The sequence below is a fragment of the Oncorhynchus nerka genome, linkage group LG27 (assembly GCF_034236695.1).
Source record: "Oncorhynchus nerka isolate Pitt River linkage group LG27, Oner_Uvic_2.0, whole genome shotgun sequence".
Lineage (NCBI taxonomy): Eukaryota > Metazoa > Chordata > Actinopteri > Salmoniformes > Salmonidae > Oncorhynchus > Oncorhynchus nerka.
Genome location: NC_088422.1, coordinates 20,391,922 through 20,415,266, shown reverse-complemented (window position 1 = coordinate 20,415,266; position 23,345 = coordinate 20,391,922). Strand labels below are relative to the sequence as shown.

The following is a 23,345-nucleotide window of genomic DNA, read 5'->3' as shown; positions in this document are numbered from 1 at the left end:
TTATAAAAGTATTTTGTGATTATGTTACCACAGCTGAAAACTGTCGTACTGATTAAAGAATCAATAAAACTGGCCTTCTTTAGACTAGTTGTGTATCTGGAGCATCAGCATTTGTGGGTTCGATTTTACAGGCTCAAAATGACCAGAAACAAAGGACTTTCTTCCTAAACTCATCAGTCAATTCTTGTTCTGAAAAATGAAGGCTATTCCATGTGAGACATTGTCAAGAAACTGAAGATCTGGTACATTGCTGTGTACTACTGCTGTGTAAACTGGCTCTAACCACAATAGAAAGAGGAGTGGGAGGCCCCGGTGCACAACTGAGCAAGAGGACAAGTACATTAGAGTGTCTAGTTTGAGAAACAGACACCCCACAAGTCCTCAACTGGCAGCTTCATTACATAGTACCCACAAAACCTCAGTCTCAACGTCAACAGTGAAGATACGACTCTGGGATGTTGGCCAGAGCTGCAAAGAAAAAGCCATATCTCAGACTGGCCAATAAAAAGAAAAGATTAAGATGGGCAAATGCGGGTACTATTTAATGAAGCTGCCAGTTGAGGACTAGAAAATATTCATATTCATTAAATCACAAGTGCAACATAGGAAAACACAGTTTAGCCTTTTGTTAATCCACCTGTCGTCTCAGATTTTGAAATTATGCTTTACAGCGAAAGCAATACAAGCGTTTGTGTAAGTTTATCGATTGCTCGACAAAACGATAAGTACACCTAGCATCAGGTAACTTGGTCACGAAAATCAGAAAAGCAATCAAATTAATCGTTTACCTTTGATGATCTTCGGATGTTTTCACTCACGAGACTCCCAGTTAGACGACAAATGTTCCTTTTGTTCCATAAAGATATTTTATATATCCAAATACCTCCGTTAGTTTGGGGCGTTATGCCCAGGAATCCACCGGAAAGAGCGGTCACGACAACGCAGACAAAAATTAAAAATTATATCCATACTGTCAACAGAAACATGTCAAAAGTTTTTTATAATCAATCCTCAGGGTGTTTTGCAAATATCTATTCGATAATATATCAACCGGGACAGTTGGCTTTTCACTAGGACCGGGAGTAACAATGGTCACCTTTATCTTTTGCGCACAAATCACTCTGAGAGCCCCCACCTGTCCACTTACGCAATGTGGTCGTTCACGCTCATTATTCAAAATAAAAGCCTGAAACTATGTCTAAAGGCTGTTGACACCTTAGGGAAGCCATAGAAAAAGGAATCTGGTTGATATCCCTTTCAATGGGCCATAAGGATGCATAGGAACACAGGGGTTTCAAAATAAGAGTCACTTCCTGATTGGATTTTTCTCAGGCTTTCGCCTGGAATATCAGTTCTGTTATACTCACAGACAATATTTTTACAGTTTTGGAACCTTTAGAGTGTTTTCTATCCTAATCTGTCAATTATATGCATATTCTAGCATCTGGTCCTGAGAAATAGGCCGTTTACTTTGGGAACGTTATTTTTCCAAACATAGAAATAGTGCCCCCTAGCTTCAAGAGGATAACCATGTCTACACTATATTTCTGATCAATTTAGTGTTATTTTAATGGACAAAAAAATGTGCTTTTCTTTCAAAAACAAGGACATTTCTGAGTGACCCTAAATTTTTGAACGGTAGTGTATGTGAGAGCTCGATTTGAAACACTAAATCCATGCATGTGCGCACACATACACACACACACAGTTGAGTACATCAGGCAGCATTGTTCTGGCAGGAGGTTCAGAAGTCTACCATTCATTGGCATAATTAATGGTGATCAAGGTTCTCTGTGGCTTTGATGGCCTCCTAATATTGATGTCAGTTCAAAGAGTCCTCACTCTCTGGCTGAGTGAGGGCGAAAAACCAACACAGAGCCACATTCAAAATTAATTAGGGATTAATGTTGAATCTGATAGAGTGGAAATCGTAGAGGAAAGCCAATGTCACATATCCTTTACAAGTTTTTCATGTGAGTGTGCAAGAGAGGAGTGGTCACCTAAATTATTCAGCCGTGCCAACAGAAAACTGACAATGAGGAATGGAGGTCCAGATCCTGGATTGCATCGTCTTACGTTAGCAGCTGGAGACCATCAACCCCCTTGTATAAAAGGCTATATGAGGTCCCTTTGAATACATAGCCCAGAGGGATCCTTCATTGTAGCCAGGACAGTCTCAAGAAGACTGAGGTCTTCACAGGTCCAATAGACCAGAAACTCAGAGATCTGACCCGGGACCAGAGTGGTTCCTAAATTCAGACTTCTGTCTTGGATCTGGGTTGAGTCTGATACACTACATGACCAAAAGTATGTGGATCTCGACAAAGGTACTTCTGTATGGACCTCGCTTTGTGCACGGGGACATGCTGAAACAGGAAAGGGCCTTCCCCAAACTGTTGCCACAAAGTTGGAAGCACAGAATTGTCTAGAATGTCATTGTATGTTGTAGCGTTAAGATTTCCCTTCACTGGGACTAATGGACCTAGCCTGAACCATGAAAAACAGCCCCAACCCCATTTTTCTTCCTCCACCAAACTTTACAGTTCGGGAAGTAACGTTCTCCTGGCATCTGCCAAACCCAGACCCGTCCGTCAGACAGCCAGATGGCGGAGCACAAATCATCACTCAAGAGAAAGCGTTTTCACTGCTATAGAGTCCAACGGCGGTGAGCTTTACACCACTCCAGCCAACGCTTTTTCATTGCGCATTGTGGTCTTAGGCTTGTGGGCAGCTGCTTGGCCATGGAAAACCATTTCATGAAGCTCTTGATGAACAGTTCTTGTGCTGACGTTGCTTACAGAGGCAGTTTGGAACTCGGTAGTGAGTGTTGCAACCGAGGACAGACCATTTTTATCCGCTACGAGTTTCAGTGGTCCCGTTCTGTGAGTTTGTGTGGCCTACCACTTCGCAGCTAAGACGTTTTTGCTCCTAGATGTTTCCACTTCACAATAACAGCACTTACAGTCGACTAGAGCAATTCTAGCAGGGCAGAAATTTGACAAACTGACTTGTTGGAAAGGTGGCATCCTATGACGGGTGCCACATTGAAAGTCACTGGAGCTCTTCATTTAGGCCATTCTACTGCCAATGTTTGTCCATGGAGATTGCATGGCTGTGTGCTCGATTTTATACACCTGTCAGCAAAGGGGGTGGCTGAAATAGCCGAATCCCCTAATTTGAAGGTGTACCCACATACTTTTGTATATTGGCCACAGGTCTCGGGTATGTGCAATTAAAATTGATTTACTGACTGGACCCGGCCTCATAATTTAATGTGTGAGGTGATGACAATTGTGTGAACTTGCTTTCTATGTCAGCCAATATCAACTCAATAAAACGTAAAGCTTATGTCCAGCTGAAACTGGTTCTGGCCACTTGCCTCACACGTGTCTGCGGCTGTTGATTGCAAAGATGGAGGACATTTTTAATGAAGTAAAACGAAAGCTAGAGGAGAAAGTGTATAGTGAAAATAAACCGACAAGGGGAAAATCTGTGAGTGAACAAAGACGAGAAGGTTGGCCTGGCAAAATGGACTGTATGCAACTCGCTATTCAGGTTTGATGCAATTTTCTAACTTTTATTTATTTATTTTAATTTGGTTTCTCATCATTATTATTATTGGCCTATTTAAGGATCTCAGCCAGTTCTTTAAATATGCTCAAAGTGTTTTTGTTTTTGCTGCAACATTTTTGTTGGCTAAATTAAGTTCAATCTGTCTTTTTAATTTAAGATTAAGGGGTAGCCTAGTGGTTAGAGCGGTGGACTAACAACCGGAAGGTTGCAAGTTCAAACCCCCGAGCTGACAAGGTACAAATCTGTCGTTCTGCCCCTGAACAGGCAGTTAACCCACTGTTCCTAGGCAGTCATTGAAAATAAGAATTTGTTCTTAACTGACTTGCCTAGTTAAATAAAGGTTAAAAAAAAACATCTCTCTCAAAAAGAATTATGTGATGGCTTTAGAAGCTTCTTTGACATCATTTGAGTTAATTTGAGATGTACCTGTGGATGTACTTCAAGGCCTACCTTCAAACTCAGTGCCTCTGCTTGACATCATGGGGAAATCAAAAGAAATCAGACCTCAGAATAAAAATTGTAGACCTCCACAAGTCTGAAAATTGCTCCCAATGATGAACCAAACGCCTGAAGGTACCACGTTCATCTGTGCAAGTATAAACACCATGGGACCACGAAGCCGTCATACCGCTCAGGAAGGAGATGCAAATCGATCCCAGAACAGCAGCAAAGGACCTTGTGAAGATGCTGGAGGAAACAGGTACAAAAGTATCTATACCCACAGTAAAAACGAGTCCTATACCAACATAACCTGAAAGGCCGCTCGGCAAGAAAGAAGCCACTGCTCCAAAACCGCCATAAAAAAGCCAGACTACAGGCCTCCCGGGTGGCGCAGTGGTCTAAGGCACTGCATCGTCGTCCGGGGTGGGGAGGGTTTGGCCGGCAGGGATATCCTTGTTTCATTGCGCACTAGCGACTCCTGTGTCGGGCTGGGCGCAGTGCATGCTGACCAGGTCGCCAGGTGTACGATGTTTCCTCCGACACATTGGTGCAGCTGGCTTCCGGGTTGGATGTGCATTGTGTCAAGAAGCAGTGCGGCTTGGTTGGGTTGTGTTTCGGAGGACGCATGGCTCTCGACCTTCGCCTCTCCCGAGTCTGTATGGGAGTTGCAGCGATGAGACAAGACTGTAACTACTACCAATTGGATACCACAAAATTGGGGAGAATATATATATATATTTTTTAAAGCCAGACTACGGTTTGCAACTGCACATGGGGACAAAGTTTGAACTTTTTCGAGAAATGTTCTCTGGTCGGATGAAACAAAAATATAACTGTTTGGCCATAATGACCAGGAAAAAGGGGGATGCTTGCAAGCCGAAGAACACCATCTCAACCGTGAAGCACAGGGGTGGCAGCATCATGTTGTAGGGGTGCTTTGCTGCAGGAGGGACTGGTGCACTTCACAAAATGATGGCATCATGAGGCAGGCAAAGTATGTGGCTATATTGAAGAAACATCTCAAGACATCAGTCAGGAAGTTAAAGCTTGGTCGCATTTGGGTCTTCCAAATGGACAATGACCCCAAACATACTTCCAAAGTTGTGGCAAAATGGCTTAAGGACAACAAAGTCAAGGTATTGGAATGGCCATCACAAAGCCCTGAAATCAATCCTATAGAAAAAATGTGGGCAGAACTGAAAAGGCGTGCGAGCGAGGAGGCCTACAAATCTGACTCGGTTACACAAGCTCTGTCAGGAAGAATGGGCCAAAATTCACCCAACTTATTGTGGGAAGGTTGTGGAAGGATACCTGAAACGTTTGACCCAAGTTAAACAATTTAAAGGCAATGCTACCAAATATTAATTGACTGTATGTAAACTTCTGACCCACTGGGAATGTGATGAAATAAATAAATTGTGGAATTAAATAATTCTCTCTATTATTCTGACATTTCACATTCTTAAAATAAAGTGGTGATCCTAACTGACCTAAGACAGGGAATTTTGGCTTAGATTAAATGTCAGGAACTGTGAAAAACTGAGTTTAAATGTATTTGGCTAAGGTGTATGTAAACTTCCGACTTCAACTGTAAATAATTTGGCCAATATCGCTTGTTTATTGATGGCGCTAGCAGGTTTCTCTCTCTCTTTTTCTACTCTCGGAAGTGAATGGGTCTCTCTAATCCGAACCGGCACAGGTCTGTCCTCGAGTACATTCAGAATTGGTCTCTCTTAAAAAAGTTTTTTTTCATGGATTTAAATTTTTGGATTTTACATATATATATTTTTTTAAACATTTGAGTTATTTAGCAGACACTCTTATTCAGAGTGACTTAAAGGAGCATTTAGGGTTACGTGCCCTTGCTCAAGGGCACATCGACATGTTTTTTACCTAGTTGGCTCCGGGATGCATATTGGGTCATGTGGGAAAAAGCCACAGATCCATTTCAGAATGGATCAACATTTTTGGGACCCGTGAAGACCTTTCGACTGAAGTCTCCTGTGATGTGAACAGATAATATGCCTAGTATGACATCTCTTGACCTGAGTGTAAAAGTAATACTTTTTGTAATGTAATACCTTATGTGAAGTAATACCATATGCATATTTTTTCAATGGAGAGAGGGTCGCACCTCACCATCTCATGCAGTACAACCCAATCCAGCTGTTTGGGCACTAACCTCCCTTTTAACCCTGAACACAATACCTTGCCATCCTCGGAATACACATTCTCGCTGAATCCTCTCACGATGGTCCGGTCTATGAACAAGCTCCTCATCACCACGATGGCTTTCAGCACCTTCCCCAACGTCACCTAAAGGAAGAGACAGCAGAGATGAAAAGACAACGACAAATTAAGCCTTGTTCAATCATCTCCTAACCAACTGCCATGTCAAAGAAATGTGCATAGACTTCTCTCCCCTTGAGGTGAAGGTTAACCTACAGTGCTCTCCACTGGATGGCCCAATAGGCTTATTGTACTTTCCAGTGAATTAACCTTGGAAAAGAGCAGACACCTCTTTTCATCTGACACACGCTTGACATACATAATTACTGAGTTGCAAAGTGTGCCCTGTTAGATATTGACCTTGATCTTTCAAGGCTGAGTAAAGCTTACAAAGGGCTTTGACTATCTCTGTGTAAGAGCAGGGGATAAGAAAGAAACAGCCGAAATTGACCTCTTTAGGTACCAGAGAGAGAGGGAGGGAGAGAGGGAAAGATGGAGAAAGAGGGAGAGCGAGAAAGAGAGAGGAGGGAGAGAAAGGGTTAGAGGGGGAGCACGATAAGAGGGAGAAAAAACCTTGCTTCATTTGTCAAAGCTGTTCCAACAGCAGCAGCGTCCCTAAAACAAAACAGCGGTGCTTATCGGCTGCTCTACCCAGTCGGAATTATTCCTCCAAGTCAGCGCTCCGGCTCAGCTGGTGAATGGGAGGGAAGACGGTCCCAGACTGACAGGGAGAGCACAATATTTGGGAGGGTTTTCAGGACTCCACTCAAACATGAGAAAGGGGGAGTGACTGAGAAAACCTTTGTTTAATCAAGCCAGTTGGATTCAATGGCAGACTTAGCAGAACAACTTTGCATGAACTGAGCAACAGTTCATGCAAAGTTGTTTCAAAAGATGTTGCATGTTACAAAATATACTAAGTAGGCCTACACATTTTGAAATTCATTTTTCAATAAATTAAAGACCTAAATAATCAGAGGCAGTCTTTTTTACGAATGTTTACCAGCCATTTACCTCGACATTAGGCTGGCTATATCTACAAAAAAACTATTTTCATTAATATAGTATAGTGTTCACAACTAAATTGTCTTCATCAGGCTTCCCCAAGCTGAGAAGATTGTGTTGACATTGTTTGAGTCTGTGAAAGCCTTATGGTAGGCTTACATGGTAACATGTTAATTACACAGTAATAAGCTAACCAATTAAATAATTAAACCGTTTCACGGGTACAATTTAGTACCAGTTACAGTAGTTACCAATTGTGTTGAACTCTAACATATCAATTTGTTGCCAGATAATTTCCTGTTAATATCATACAAACATTGTGGAAGCAGTACCGTAAAACGAAGTGCCCCCAAGACATCTGCAATGGTCATTTCAGATGGTTCATTAAATCGTTTCTTATTAAATATTCGACCAGTTGGATGTTTTTCTAGCTCTAAATACAATGGAAACTGATCAGTGTTTCAGTTCAGTGGATTATTAAACTCTAAGCTATGAGAGAAAATGGTCATCTTACTGTGCTCGGTATTTGAATTTCTGCAGTGAGGAAAACACTTCAAAAGCATTTGACTTGATGGATTGTTCTGCACACCAAAATAAAAAACAAAAGGCTACGTATTAAGTCCGGTGACAGAGAATCTAACAACCCTCCATGCATAAATGAATAAATCCATTAATGGAGAAAATATCACCATTGAAAATAATTTGTTTCTCCACAGAAGACGGCCTAAGAGGCTTCTGTAAAAGGCTGGTCACTTCCACAGCTCTTGTAACCACCTAATTGGAGAGGTGATCAGCAAACAAATTTCAAGGAACGCCTGAACCCATCGAGTGCACTTACAGTGTAGAAAGGAGAGAAACGTACTCCTGTTAAGTGTTAGCACAGATTAGTAAAAGACAGTGATGGTTCCAAAACAGTTCAAGGCTAACTAGGTAAATGCAGTATTTATGCAGTATGATGAGAGGAGGAAAGTCTTGCTGCATGGCCAGTCAAAGTAGGATAAACTGTAGATCAACCCAGAACCACTACTCAGAGAAGTACACACACGTCTCTCAAAAAGTCCTTCAGAGAGATGACAAACCAAAATACATTTTGAAACAATTGAATACTGCAGACCTGGAAGGCCTCTTTAAGTTCAATGTAGGAGCGTGGACTAGAAAATCCTCTGACGTGATTAAACATGTCTAGAAAACGCAGGAGCATCCATTCATATTTCATGAGGGTTCCCTCAGCAACACACATTTTCCAGTCTTTAGCGGTTGGGCTGTGTCAGGGCGGCTCTAAGGCTGTCAAACCTCTCCGGCGGCCTGCTCGCTACTTGCCAAGACAGGTGCTCAAAGGGAGAATACATTACTGACGACAGGCCTTTTATAAAGGCAGGGCCCTGGCTCTCTGCTCTGCTTTACCCTGGCCAGGCCCAGGACATGAGGCTCAAGTACACATTGACCGAATGACTGAGTACTGACTTCTCCCATGTCTGACAAACAGTCACCAACCTCCCTTCAGCTACAGCAAATCCAAATCAATCCTCCATTTTAAGAGCCTTTCTGTAGTTTTAGTAGCCTTTTCAGTATTTATAAATTATTCTGCAAGAAAGTTTATAATGGACAACAAATCCATCATCATCATTACATGAACAATTCACACCGAATCAAAGTTGTCAGAAGTTTATGTACCTCACAAGTCAATATGGAGTCTAGAAAAACATTTATTTGTAAACAGCTAAAATTACAGTTGACTAGAGGATGAAGAACCTGGCATGCTTCTACACCTGCATTACTTGCGGTTTGGGGTTTTAGGCTGGGTTTCTGTACAGCACTTTGAGATATCAGCTGATGTAAAAAGGGCTTTATAAATACATTTGATTTGATATACAGTGCATTCAAAAAGTATTCAGACTCCTTCCCCTTCTCCACATTTTGTTATGTTAAAGCCTTATTCTAAAACGGATTAAATTACTTTTCCCCCCTCATCTATCTACACACAATAACCAATAATGACAAAGCAAAAACAGGTTTAGACATTTTTGCAAATATATTTAAAATAAATAACAGAAATACCTTATTTACATACAGTACCAGTCAAAAGTTTGGACACCTACTCATTCCAGGTTTTTTGCTTCTCTTTTTTCTACAATATTGAAGACATCAAAACTATGAAATAACACATACATCTGGTAGTAAACAGAAAATAGTGTTAAACAATTTCAAGAACTATAAAACTTTCTTCAAGTGCAGTTGCAAAAACCATCAAGCGCTATGGTGAAAATGGCTCTCATGAGGACCGCCACAAGAAAGGAAAACCCAGAGTTGCCTCTGCTGCAGACGATAATGTTATTAGCTGCAGACGATAATGTTATTAGAGTTAACTGCACTTCAGATAGCAGCCCAAATAAAATGTTTCAAAGAGTTCAAGTAACAGACACGTCAACATCAACTGATCAGAGGAGACCTTCATGGTCTGTTAGCTGCAAAGAAACCACTACTAAAGGACACCAATAATAAGAAGAGACTTGCTTGGGCCAAGAAACACAAGCAATGGATATTAGAATGGTGGAAATCTGTCCATTGGTCTGATGAGTCCAAATTTGAGATTGTTGGTTCCAACAGCCATGTCTTTGAGATGCAGGTAAACGGATCATATCCGCATGCGTGGTTCCCACCGTGAAGCATGGAGGAGGTGGTGTGGGGGTGCATTGCTGGTGACACTTTCAGTGATTTATTTAGAATTTAAGGCACATTTAACCAGCATTGCTACCTCAGTATTCCGCAGCGATACCCCATCCCGTCTAGTTTGCGCTTAGTGGGACTATCATTTGTTTTTCAACAGGACAATGACCCAACACATCGCCAGGTGTGTAAGGGCAATATGACCAAGAAGAAGAGTGATTGAGTGCTGCATCAGATGACCTGGCCTCCACAATCACCCAACCTCAACCCAATTGAGATGGTTTGGGATGAGTTGGACCGCAGAGTGAATGAAAAGCAGCCAACAAGTGCTCAGCATATGTGGGAAATCCTTCAAGACTGTTGGAAAAGCATTCTAGGTGAAGCTGGTTGAGAGAATGCATGTGCAAAGAATACATGTGCAAAGCAAGAGCGCGCAAAGCTGTCATCAAGGCAGAGAGTGACTACTTTCAAGAATCTCAAATATAAAATATATTTTGATTTGTCTATCTGAGCAGCTAACCGATCCCTGCAGCTGTGCATAGTCCATCTGTAAATAGCCCACCCAATCAACCTACCTCATCCCCATACTGTTTTTATTTACTTTTCTGCTCTTTTGCACACCAGTATCACTACTTACATACCATCATCTGCTCATCTATCACTCCAGTGTTAATCTGCTAAATTGTAATTACTTTGCTACTATGGCCTATTTATTGCCTAACCTCATGTCATTTGCACACACTGTATATAGACTTTCCCCCCCTATTGTGTCATTGACTTGTTTATCCCATGTGTATCTCTGTGTTGTTTGTGTCGCACTGCTTTGCTTTATCTTGGCCAGGTCGCAGTTGTAAATGAGAACTTGTTCTCAACTAGCCTACCTGGTTAAATAAAGGTGAAAATAATAATAATAAAATGATGGCGGCAGCATCATGCTGTGGGGATGTTTTTCAGAGGCAGGGACTGGGAGACTAGTCAGGATCGCGGGCAAAGTACAGTGAGATCCTTGATGAAAACCTGCTCCAGAGCGCTCAGGACCTCGGACTGTGGCAAAGGTTCACCTTCCAACAGGAGAACGACCCTAAGCACACAGCCAAGACAACGCAGGAGTGGCTTCGGGACAAGTCTCTGAATGTCCTTGAGTGGCCCAGCCAGAGCCCGCACTTTAACCTGATCGAAATTCCCTGCAGAGACCTGAAAATAGCTGTGCAGCGACGTTCCCCATCTAACCTGACAAAGACTGAGAGGATCTTCAGAGAAGAATGGGAAATACTCCCCAAATACAGGTGTGCCTGTAGCGTAGCTTGTAGCTACCCAAGCTTGTAGCGTCATACCCAAGAAAGTGGGATACCTAGTCAGTTGTACAACTGAATGTCTTATGCATTTTTTTCCTTAACCTTTAACTACGCAAGTCAGTTAAGAACAACGATGGCCTAGTAACAGTGGGTTAACTGCTTTGTTCAGGGGCAGAACGACAGATTTGTACCTTGTCAGCTCGGGGATTCGATCTTGCAACTTACTATTCCAACGCTCTAACCACTAGGCTACCTGCCGCCCCATTTAACCCAACACCAAGACTCGAGGCTGTAATCACTGCCAAACGTGCTTCAACAAAGTACTGAGTAAAGGGTCTGAATACTTAAGCAAATGTGATATTTTCGTTTATTTTTTATACATTTGCAAAATTTAAAAAACATTTTTTTTGCTTTGTCATTATGGGGTATTGTGTGTAGATTGGTGAGGGGAAAAATATTAAATCCATTTTAGAATAAGGCTGTAACATAACAAAATGTGGAAAAAGTCAAGCTGTCTGAATACTTTCCGAGTGCACTGGAGACTAACGGTACTGTAAACAATTGGATTCCTCTCGGTTTTCTTTTCCAAGGTGGATTGACATCAACTATATTTAAATAAAGTACTAGGCTAAGTACTAGGCTACTTCCGTTATATAATATATTAAAATAATAAAGTCATCTTTCATTTGAGACCTGCAGATTTCTCCAGTCTCAAAGGAATATAACGGTATCAACAGAAGATGCGGTTTGGAATGTAGACCCGGGCTCTACTTTAGACAATTTGTCATTCCTAAAAGCCTCAGTTGATACATTTGTGGGAGCAGATTGTGAATCACCTTGTTATAGCCCATGATGCCCTAAAATACAAACATCAGCTAATGGCTCCGTCTATCCCAAAAAATGGGACAGACGAAAGCCTAGCAGCGTGCTCACACACAGACGCACAGGTGCACGTACGCTTACATGAGGAATTGATCTGGGTCTCCTTCCTGAACAAATGTTGACAGATTATGTTGGACATATTCCCAACTACAATAAGCACAAGCATAGAGTCTAAGACTTCTCTCTACACTCAGGTACTCTCTACTTAATATTTTCTGAATGTTTCAAAATGTGTTTGAAATGACTGACACACTACTATTACATATTATACAAATGAGACTAGCAGACTCCCTACCTAGGCAGCTATACTTCCTACGTTTACAAAGTGCTCTCCTGACGCCCAGACTAAAAGTATGACTCAGTGGGCAGAACAGAGCTCCACTTTGGTCCCCAATGAGCTGGCCTAGTGTGGTTAATTAGGAAAAGGAAAAGTGCATTTCTGTCCGTGGCTGCAGCATAGGCTCACAGATGGTGGGCCGTTTTATTTAGCGAGAGAGTGGGCAGCAGATCGCATACTGTAGAGAGCAGAGCACACAACCAATTGGAGACACGAATTAAAAAAGTAACAGTTTCCAAGCAACAAGTGGGTCTGGATGTGACTGACGTCCTCCATGGTCCCGAGAGGAAAAAAATAAATCTGACAAGTTGAGATGGAGAACAGAACAAGATAGTGAGAGAAAGAGGGAAGTCAGCCTCGCAATAAAATGCTCTGCCATTTTCACATCCTATTCACAGCAAACATGTCAAAGACATGTAGAGGCTCATAATTTAACATCCCAAACTATTAGCGCACTGATATGTCACCATAAGGAATGAAGTTTTTTGAGTTTGTGTGGCTCTGGGCAACAAATGGTAGAAAATACAACAATAACCTTTCCTCTTGACAGTTAATCATTTGGTCTGAAGAAAAAGTCAATTAAATCCAACAATGCTGCTGTGTGACACAAGGGGGAGTGAATTGCTGACAGTGAATCTGTTTCTTCTTTGAACTGGTTAAAAAAAACAGTGGGAGGGATCACTGATTTATTTCATCACCAAAACAGGACTTATTTGCCCACCTGGCTGCCAGTCAGTCTGCTACCTGATCCTGCTTGTTGAGGGTTTGGTGAGGCTGGCAGCCAGGTGGGCAAATAAGTCCTGTTTTGGTGTATCAAAAGCTATATCTTTTGATGACGGCCATGTTTGTTGGTCTCCCTGTCCTGACCTCAGCGCCTGGAGGGTCTCTCCTCCTCAGAATTAAGCCAGTCAGAGGATATCAGGTCAATATTCCACACATGGAGCGCTGCCTGCCCGCCCAGCTCCCCTTGACCCAGGTGTTCACACCTTGATGTGGGATTTTTAAAATTTAGATCGATACCCCAACAAGGTCACTTTAAAATTAAATGAATGAGCCCCATGTACAGCACACCCCTGCTCCTCTCAAATGTTTCAAAAGAAGCAACAACAAACAACTAGGATCATCAAACATAACTATATCAAGATGCAGTATTCATACCCCTGAGTCAATACAGGTTAGAATCACCTTTGGTAGCAATTACAGCTGTGAGTATTTCTGGGTAAGTCTAAAGAGATTTGCACCTCGATTGTTGGTCATTACTAGACTTTTTCAAATCTTGCCATAGATTTTCAAGCTGATTTAAGTCAAAACTTTAACTAGGCCACTCAGGACCATTCAATGGCATCTTGGTAAGCAGCTCCAGCATATATTTCGCCTTGTGTTTTACATTATTGTCCTGCTGAAAGGTGAATTTGTCTCCCAGTGTCTGTTGGAAAGCAGACTGAATCAGGTTTCCCTTTAAGATTGTGCATGTGCTTAGCTCTATTCCGTTTCTTTTCATCCTAAAAAACTCCCTAGTCCTTGCTGATGACAAGCATTCCCATAACATGATGCAGCCACCACCATTCTTGAAAATATGAAGTGGTACTCAGTGATGTGTTGTGTTTGCCCAAATCATAATAGTTTGTATTCAAAGTAGCCGCAGTTTTACTTTGGTGTCTTATTTCAAACAATATGCATGTTTTGGAACATCATTCAAAAACTACTCGCACCCAAAAGCATGAAAAGGAATTACCCAAGGAGGCCGCAATGGAAAAAATATATATAATTAATTGAATCCATGCTCAAAATATTTAAAAAAGTGAAAATGCAAGGTGTTAAACAAAATGAAATAGGAACGGAGCACACGTTTTGGCCTTATGCCTACGACAGTGCTGTACAAAGAAATGTTTCGCCTACTTGAGTACTTCATATCTATTGCTTATGATATTATATAGCCCAGACTGTTGTCTCTTTCCAGTTATATGTGACATTTGAATGGTCAATTTTTTATACTCTTCTATATATCCTTTGTTAATATGCATTGACTTCCGATTCGCCAGTCTCTAATCAACTATCTGCCTGCGCCTGTTACGCACAGCAGGTGTGTCTTAAGTACTTGTGTTGTTAATTTGTTTCTACAGCACAGATGAAGACATAAGGCCGAAACGTATGCTCTGTTCCCTTTTCATTTTATTCAGCACCTTGCACTTTATGTATTCTTTCGAGCATGGATTTAATTAATTACATTATTTTTTACATCATCTCGGAGTCCTTGGGTTATTCCTTTTCATGGTTTTGAGTGTGAGATATTTTCTCCTCCACGTACCGGCCGCCTTTCATTCTAACCTAAGTGCAAAATACTATTATAGTCCATGCAACTTATGGGATTTGTTAAGCACATTTTTACTCCTGAAGTTATTTAGGCTTGTCATAAAGGGGTTGAATACTTATTGACTCAAGACATTTCAGCTTTTAATTGTTTATTAATGGGATAGGGGGCAGCATTTTCACTTTTGGATGAATAGCGTGCCCAGAGTGAACTGCCTCCTACTCTGTCCCAGATGCTAATACATGCATATTATTAGCATTGGATAGAAAACACTCTGAAGTTTCTAAAACTGTTTGAATGATGTCTGAGTATAACAGAACTCCTATGGCAGGCGAAAACCTGAGAAAAATCCAACCAGGAAGAGGGACATCTGAGTTTTGTAGTTTTTCAAAGATTGGCCTACCGAGTACAAATTGAGATATAGATGAGGTTGCACTTCCTAGGGCTTCCACTAGATGTCAACAGTCTTTTGAAACTTGAATGAGGATTCTACTATAAAGGAGGGGCTCATGAGACCTCTGAGTCAGTGGTCTGGCAGAGAGCCTTGGCCCCATGACACGCGCGGTACCGACAAAGTTACCTCGCGTTCCAGTGCTTTTTCTGAAGACAAAGGAATTCTCCGGTTGGAACATTATTGATGTTTTATTTTAAAAACATCCTAACGATTGATTCCATACATCGTTTGACATGTTTCTAAAGGACTGTAACGGAACTTTTCGAGTTTTTGTCTGGATGAAATGCTCGCTCCTCATGAAGATGGATTACTGGGCTGAACACGCTAATAACAAGTGGCTATTTGGACATAAATGATGGAACAAATCCGTAATTTATTGGGATTGGGATTCCTGGGAACTGGGATTCCTGGGAGTGCCTTCTGATGAAGATCCTCAAAGGTTAGGGGACTGTTATGGTGTTGTTTCTAACTTTGTTGTTTCCAAAATGGCGGCTATTCCTCTGGCTGTTTTGGGCTCTGAGCGCCGTTCTCAGATTATGCTTTTTCCGTAAATTTTTTTGAAATCTGACACAGCAGTTGCATTAAGGAGAAGTCTATCTTTAATTCTGTGAATAACACTAGTATCTTTTATCAATATTTATTATTAGTATTTCTGCAAAATCGTAAGGCGCCAATGTAAACTGAGATTTTTGGATATAAATATGCACATTAACGAACAAAACATACATCTATTGTGTAACATGATGTCCTATGAGTGTCATCTGATGAAGATCATCAAAGGTTAGTGATTAATTTGAGCTATATTTCTGCTTTTTGTGACTCCTATCTTTGGCTGGAATTTTTTTACGACTTGAAGGTGATCTAACATATGTTGTGCTTTAGCTGTAAAGCATTTTTTAAATCGGACACGATGGGTAGATTAACAAGATGTTTATCTTTCATTTGCTGTATTGGACTTGTTAATGTGTGAAAGTTACATATTCCCCAAAAATATTTTTCAATTTCACACGCTGCCTTTTCAGAGGAATGTTGTCGAGGTGTTCCGCTAGCGGAACCCCTGCGCTAGAAAGGTTCATTTGTAAAGATAAACTTGAGTCCACTTTAACACTATGGGGTACTGAGTGTTAGGGCTGACCACATTTAGTCAATTGGTCAATTGTTTTGTTGATTGTCGACCAACAGCCTAAGGTTTTTTTTTGTTGAGAAGTGGCAAATTTATTTAAAGGAATTATGGCACTCGAGACACCTGTCTGATTCACGCCTGTCAGTGGACTAATCCATTGGGAGGCTGAGGGGAGGGCACACCAGTATCACCAGTAGTACATTTACCGTTGTTTCCCATCATTTCTAATCTACAATGTTTGTTTTGTTAAGGTAATTATGTTAATGCATTCAATATATTAATGTTACAGTTTTAAAGTTGTCATTGTAGGAGTGGACACATTTGCAGAGCGCACAACCTAGACTACACTTGTCAGAAAAACGTGTAATTTCTTTCCTATTCCATTTACGAATTGTCAATTTATTAATTGTCTTCTGTTCGGAGCGCTCCTGTCAATCTTGAGTAAGGACACGCACTTTAGTATGCATATAGAAGTAGTACTAGTCTACCTGGCCTGCGTGCAAATGTAGCCCTATAAAATGTGCCCATTTGGGTATCTGATACTATTTCTGATTGTCTTAACCTGTTGCTCCTACCCTCTACTTTTTTGAACATTTTGTTAAAAATCGCACAACATTTCAGCGCCCTGCTACTCATGCCAGGAATATAGTACGTTCATATGGTTAGAATGTGTGGATAGGAAACCCTCGGACGTTTTTAAAACTGGTTAAATCACGACTGTGGCTATTACATAACGTGCGTTACATCGGAAAGCACAGGAAAACCTGATCACAGAAAATGGAAATAAATATCCTTGCGCCACTTCAAGCAATTGTTAACAGTGAGCCGAATTAGATAAGACCGAGCATTCAACTCCCACAGCATCCCCATGTTGTCTAGAGTCTTGTGAATTGAATCCTCTTTGATTCTTGGTTGAACCGAAAGAGGGGCACGACTTACCTCCGGTCTCCGCCCAGATCATTCCGGAAGAGCTCTCTCCTGAAATTTTTTCCAAGACGACAGCTAATGATATTTACATCGCCTACGGATGATTTTTATCGCTTATTAACGTTTACTAATACCTAAAGTAGCATTACAAACGTATTTCGAAGTGTTTTGTGAAAGTTTATCGTCTACTTTTTGAATTTTAAAAATGACGTTACGTTGTGAAATCGCTGTTTTTTTCGTTTATCACACAGTCTACATATAACGATATCTTGGCTTTATATGGCCCGATTTAATCGAAATAAAGACCCAATAGTGTTTATGGGACATCTAGGAGTGCCAACAAAGAAGATGGTGAAAGGTAATGACTGTTTTCTATTTTATTGTGCGGTTTGTGTAACGCCGAAATGCTAATTATTTTGTTTACGTCCCCTGCTGTGCTTTTCTGTTGTAGTGTATTGGTGCATGCTATCAGATAATAGCTTCTCATGCTGTCGCCGAAAAGCATTTTAAAAATCTGACTTGTTGCCTGGATTCACAACGAGTGTAGCTTTAATTTGATACCCTGCATGTGTATTTTAATGAACTTTTGAGTTTTAACTAATACTATTAGCATTTAGCGTAGCACATTTGCATTTCCAGAGCTCTAGTTGGGACGCAAGCGTCCCAACTAGAGGCAAGAGGTTAACTCATCATCATTGTGGAGCTTCTCAAAGTAATTTTTTCTTTACCTCAAACAGCAAGTAAACAAAGTCTGTTTTTACATCCATTGAGAATGACAATAGTTCCTTAATGTAATCTTTACAGCTCTCTCGCTTTCGATTACTACAGCATGAAAGTGGAAAAAATGTCAAGCTCTGATCTGGTGGAAACTTCATGAAATAGGCCTACCTTCTTATCCCTTGCGTAAACAGGCTACAGCAGTGTCCTTCTGTCTGGAGCTCACTAGCACAGGAAACTGAGGGCCCAGAATATTTTATACAACGTTGTAAGTTTGCTAGCACAAGCTTCACACCAGACCAAGTTAATACAATGTTTCAAGTTCCTTGCAGATTGGCCACGCATAGCCAATGTGATGATTAGGATATTTTAAAATCAGGATATTTTATACTTGCGGGCTGTAATGTTTTTATTTGTTGGCTTTATGTAGGCTATTGTTAAATATTGGCAATGGCAACAGAAGTTAACTTTTAGATTTGTATAATTTCCATCACGAAAAAAGACTGCAGTAAGAGTGCAGTATAATTGCATTATAACTACAGTTAAAGTGCAGCATAACTGCAGTATGCTGCAAATACTGTGCCTAAAATAACTGGCACGCAGGTCAGTAGAAATGGTACGATAACTTGGCACACCAAATGGAAAACGTTGCCAACTGATGGTGTAGCCCATTACCCGTACCTTCTGGAGCTTAACGGCAGAATCTGTGAAGGCCAGCAGCAGCAAGCAAGGGGAAGAGGGTAGGGAACAGGATTTTTTCTTCTGGTTAGGCTATATTGATCTCTGGCTCCCCCTCTTTAGTAATTTGTGTCTTCATTTGTCGTCGCAGTGTTTAAAGCATCAAACAAGCTCAGTAGCCTACATGTAGTTGACTGTATTGTAAAATGTCGACCAATCGATTGGGCGATGGAACAGACAACTGTCTGTCGACTAACATTTGTTGATGTTGTCGGGGACAGCCATATTGTGTCTAGGCGAGTGTCAGAAAATCTACATTTAAACAATTTCTAATTCAGGCTGTAACACAACAAAATGTGGAAAAGGTACTTTCTGAAGGTACTGTAACTAAGATGTTCGGTGTAATATTTCTCAAGTGAAAAAATGTCAATGAAAACGAGTCGTCTATCGTTGAATGACAACACTATTGTAGAATCCCTACTGTTGACCAATTACTGACGAAGGGGCGTAGTCTTGCCTCTAGAACAGCCCAAAAAATCCCTTGCCTGAGACCAAACCAAGCAAAAATGTCAAAATGTCATCATAATATATGCATGAAATGTTTCGAACAGTTTCGGATGGGAAGCCTGTGGACGCCTGTAGACTGCCACTGGAGGGGAGTACACGCTCTGAGCCTTTCCTCTGACCTCAATCAACCGCCCCAATTAACGCTGCATTCCCTCTCGCTGCTGACGCCATTTACAAACACAGAACGTGAGAGTGAGAAAGAGAGCGCGAGAGACAGGGAGAGAGGGTGGATGAATGAGCGAGAGAGAGAGAAAAGGGGGGCGAGAGAGAAAGAAAATGGGGGCGAGAGAAGGGGAAAACGAAAGAAAGGGAGGATGGGGAGAGAGGAGAGAAAGAGAGAAAGGGAGAGAGCGAGTAACACAGCACAAGCAGGGCCTTTCATTTTCTATTACAGGTTACCAGACGAAACCCATGGTGGCCTAGTAGACTTTGTTCCTCTATGCTATTGATTCCCCTTAGCAGAACACACGCTTGCCAGTTGTCAGTCATGTTCTACACTAAATTCCTTCAAGGACACACCACCCCAAAAGGCAAGATCTTCAGTTTTGTAAATCGTTAATTCGTACATTCTGGGCTTTTCGAAAGTTAACCTCTCTTTAAAAATCTTCTGACAATGAAGTGCATTATATTCTGATGGGGTGACGCAAAAATGATTGTCCATTCCTTAAAACCCACTTTAAGAGATGGACAAATTATTAACAGTGATTGTTACAAAACTAACAGTCCATTAACAAATCCATGTGCAAGAAACCGACATTTGGGTTGCTTGTATTTAAATGACTGTGTTCTTTCGAGCTCTGCTGTGACAGTGACGGTGGTGGTGAGGTAATGAGGCCTGGGTGTACTATGGAGGACAGGGCTGGGAGTAGAACTGTATCTGGCTGGGCTGTTAGCCTGCCAACTGGGCCATCTGTGAGCCAGTGAACCCCTGTTGGTGGGGATGGAGCATGATTTATGTATACATTAGATGACTGACAGGGGGCGCTGTTTTAAAGCAACCGCGACTCCATCTTGGCACTTCCACAAAATTGTACAACAAATTATGGAAGCTTTTGAAGTGCATTTATGTCTAGAATTGTTTTTGCGATGATCATTACAGACAATGCATACTTTTAAATGATCTTGCGCTAAACATTAAAAAGAATACATACAAAAATGTTCCTTAAAGTATACTTTTTAAAATCTTCTAATGTTACTGTCCCCACTACAACAAAAACCTCTTGCATTTTGTGCTTTAATAATTTCATTGAATTCCATTCATTCCTATGGAGGACTGTTCCTACTGAGGAATGCCAATATGGCTGACCGGTGGCAGCATATTGGCAATCCAGGGTTTACAGGGGGGCAAAAAAGGATTTAGTCAGCCACCAATTGTGCAAGTCTCCCACTTAAAAAGATGAGAGAGGCCTGTAATTTTCATCATAGGTACACTTCAAATATGACAGACAAAATGAGAAAAAAAAATCCAGAAAATCACATTGAGGATTTTTAATGAATTTATTTGCAAATTATGGTGGAAAATAAGTATTTGGTCACCTACAAACAAGCAAGATTTCTGGCTCTCACAGACCTGTAACTTCTTCTTTAAGAGGCTCCTCTGTCCTCCAAAGTTTCTCAATACTTTGTTAAATACCCTTTGTTGGCAATGACAGAGGTGAAGACTTACAGAAAATGTTTGACAAGGTTTTCACACACTGTTGCTGGTATTTTGGCCCATTCCTCCATGCAGATCTCCTCTAGAGCGGTGATGTTTTGGGGCTGTTGCTGGGCAACACAGACTTTCAACTCCCTCCAAAGATTTTCTATGGGGTTGAGATCTGGAGACTGGCTAGGCCACTCCAGGACCTTGAAATGCTTCTTACGAAGCCACTCCTTTGTTGCCCGGGCGGTGTGTTTGGGATCATTGTCATGCTGAAAGACCCAGCCACGTTTCATCTTCAATGTCCTTGCTGGTAGAAGGAGGTTTTCACTCAAAATCTCACGATACATGGCCCCATTCATTCTTTCCTTTACACGGATCAGTCGTCCTGGTCCCTTTGCAGAAAAACAGCCCCAAAGCATGATGTTTCCACCCCCATGCTTCACAGTAGGTACGGTGTTCTTTGGATGCAACTCAACATTGAGTTTTTACCAAAAAGTTATATTTTAGTTTCATCTGACCATATGACATTCTCCCAATCTTCTTCTGGATCATGCAAATGCTCTCTAGCAAACTTCAGACGGGCCTGGACATGTACTGGCTTAAGCAGGGGGACATGTCTGGCACTGCAGGATTTGAGTCCCTGGTGGCGTAGTGTGTTACTGATGGTAGGCTTTGTTACTTTGGTCCCAGCTCTCTGCAGGTCATTCACTAGGTCCCCCCGTGTGGTTCTGGGATTTTTGCTCACCGTTCTTGTGATCATTTTGACCCCACGGGGTGAGATCTTGCGTGGAGCCCCAGATCGAGGGAGATTATCAGTGGTCTTGTATGTCTTCCATTTCCTAATAATTGCTCCCACACTTGATTTCTTCAAACCAAGCTGCTTACCTATTGCAGATTCAGTGTTCCCAGCCTGGTGCAGGTCTACAATTTTGTTTCTGGTGTCCTTTGACAGCTCTTTGGTCTTGGCCATAGTGGAGTTTGGAGTGTGACTGTGAGGTTGTGGACAGGTGTATTTTATACTGATAACAAGTTCAAACAGGTGCCATTAATACAGGTAACAAGTAGAGGACAGAGGAGCCTCTTAAAGAAGAAGTTACAGGTCTGGGAGAGCCAGAAATCTTGCTTGTTTGTAGGTGACCAAATACTTATTTTCCACCATAATTTGCAAATAAATTCATTAAAAATCCTACAATGTGATTTTCTGGATTTTTTCCCCTCATTTTGTCTGTCATAGTTGAAGTGTACCGATGATGAAAATTACAGGCCTCTCATCTTTTTAAGTGTGAGAACTTGCACAATTGGTGGCTGACTAAATACTTTTTTGCCCCACTGTATATCCATCATTTGGATGGCGTATTCGTAATCTTCCTGTCTCTTTCTCTCCCATCAGCCACTCTCTTTCTGCTTCTCTTACCCTCTCTATCCTCTAATTTATGTCTTCACACACCAAATGGATTAGAGTTGGACACAGTACTGGCGCATGAAGGGATCTTAGCATCATTGAGCAAAGACACAGAGAAATGGTTGAAGCCACTGGGCAGCTAGATACAATGCTACACTGAACAAAAATTTAACTGCAACAGCTTCAAAGATTTTACTGTTACTGTTCATATAAGGAAATCAGTCAATTTAAATAAATAAATTAGGCCCTAATCTATGGATTTCACACGACTGAGAATACAGGTATGCATCTGTTGGCCACAAAACCCTTTTAAAAAATGTAGGGGCCAGTCAGTTTCTGGTGTGATCACCATTAGCCCCATGCAGCGTGACATCTCCATTGCGTAGTTGACCAGGCTGTTGATTGTGGCCTGTGGAATGTTGTCCCATTCCTCTTGAAAAACTCCCCAGTCTTTAATGATTACAAGCATACCCATAACATGATGCGGCCACCACTATGCTTGAAAATATGGAGAGTGGTACTCAGCAATGTTCCCTCTAAACTGTTCTCGTGAGCAGCCAGCCGTGCACCTCCTCCAGGAGTGCCGGTGCAGAAGAAATGCCAGGCCATGCAGAACCCCAAGAGATTGCACATTACGGAGTTCGCCCCATTATTTGCACTACACTATATATAGATCATAGTTTTTTCTGTGATTGAGTAAACATTATATAAGCCCCTTTTCTAACTTTGCAAGATTGAGTCTGATATTGTTGGAGGCATAGCCAGAGCGCAACAGAGTGGTCTTTCAATCACCCACGAGTGAATGCGCTTTTCAGATCAGAGCGCAGATTTGTTGATATTCTTTGCTCCTTAGCAAATGATTAGCCTAGTTAGAGATATCTACATGGGCAGGAATGCGTAGGCTACATTTCAAGCTGTCTGTGAATAGCGAGTCCGGTAAAAAGCGTATGTCTTAATTAGAAGGGGCAGTGTTGCATTTTGAGACATGCTTGAATATGCAAATAAGCCAATAGGCAGAGGGGTAGCCTACATTGTCTAATTCTCTGTATTGTAATAATAATCCATTTTATTTTGTAAAGTGGTTTCTTGCATCAT

The 23,345-nt window shown here is 41.4% G+C and overlaps 1 protein-coding gene across 5 annotated transcripts in view; it reads right to left on the bottom strand.

Moving 5' to 3' along the window:
- The window catches only part of med27 (mediator complex subunit 27), an 89,038-nt gene that overhangs the window by 6,257 nt on the left and 59,436 nt on the right, over window positions 1–23,345 (bottom strand). For all 5 annotated transcript variants that reach the window (XR_010461468.1, XR_010461469.1, XR_010461470.1 and 2 more), the window contains exon 5: window positions 6,223–6,330. Coding sequence is in view for 2 of the 5 variants with exons in the window: in XM_029637249.2 (XP_029493109.1) it covers window positions 6,223–6,330 (108 nt within the window). In the remaining 3 variants the exon portion in view is untranslated. The remainder of the gene's footprint in view (window positions 1–6,222; window positions 6,331–23,345) is intronic.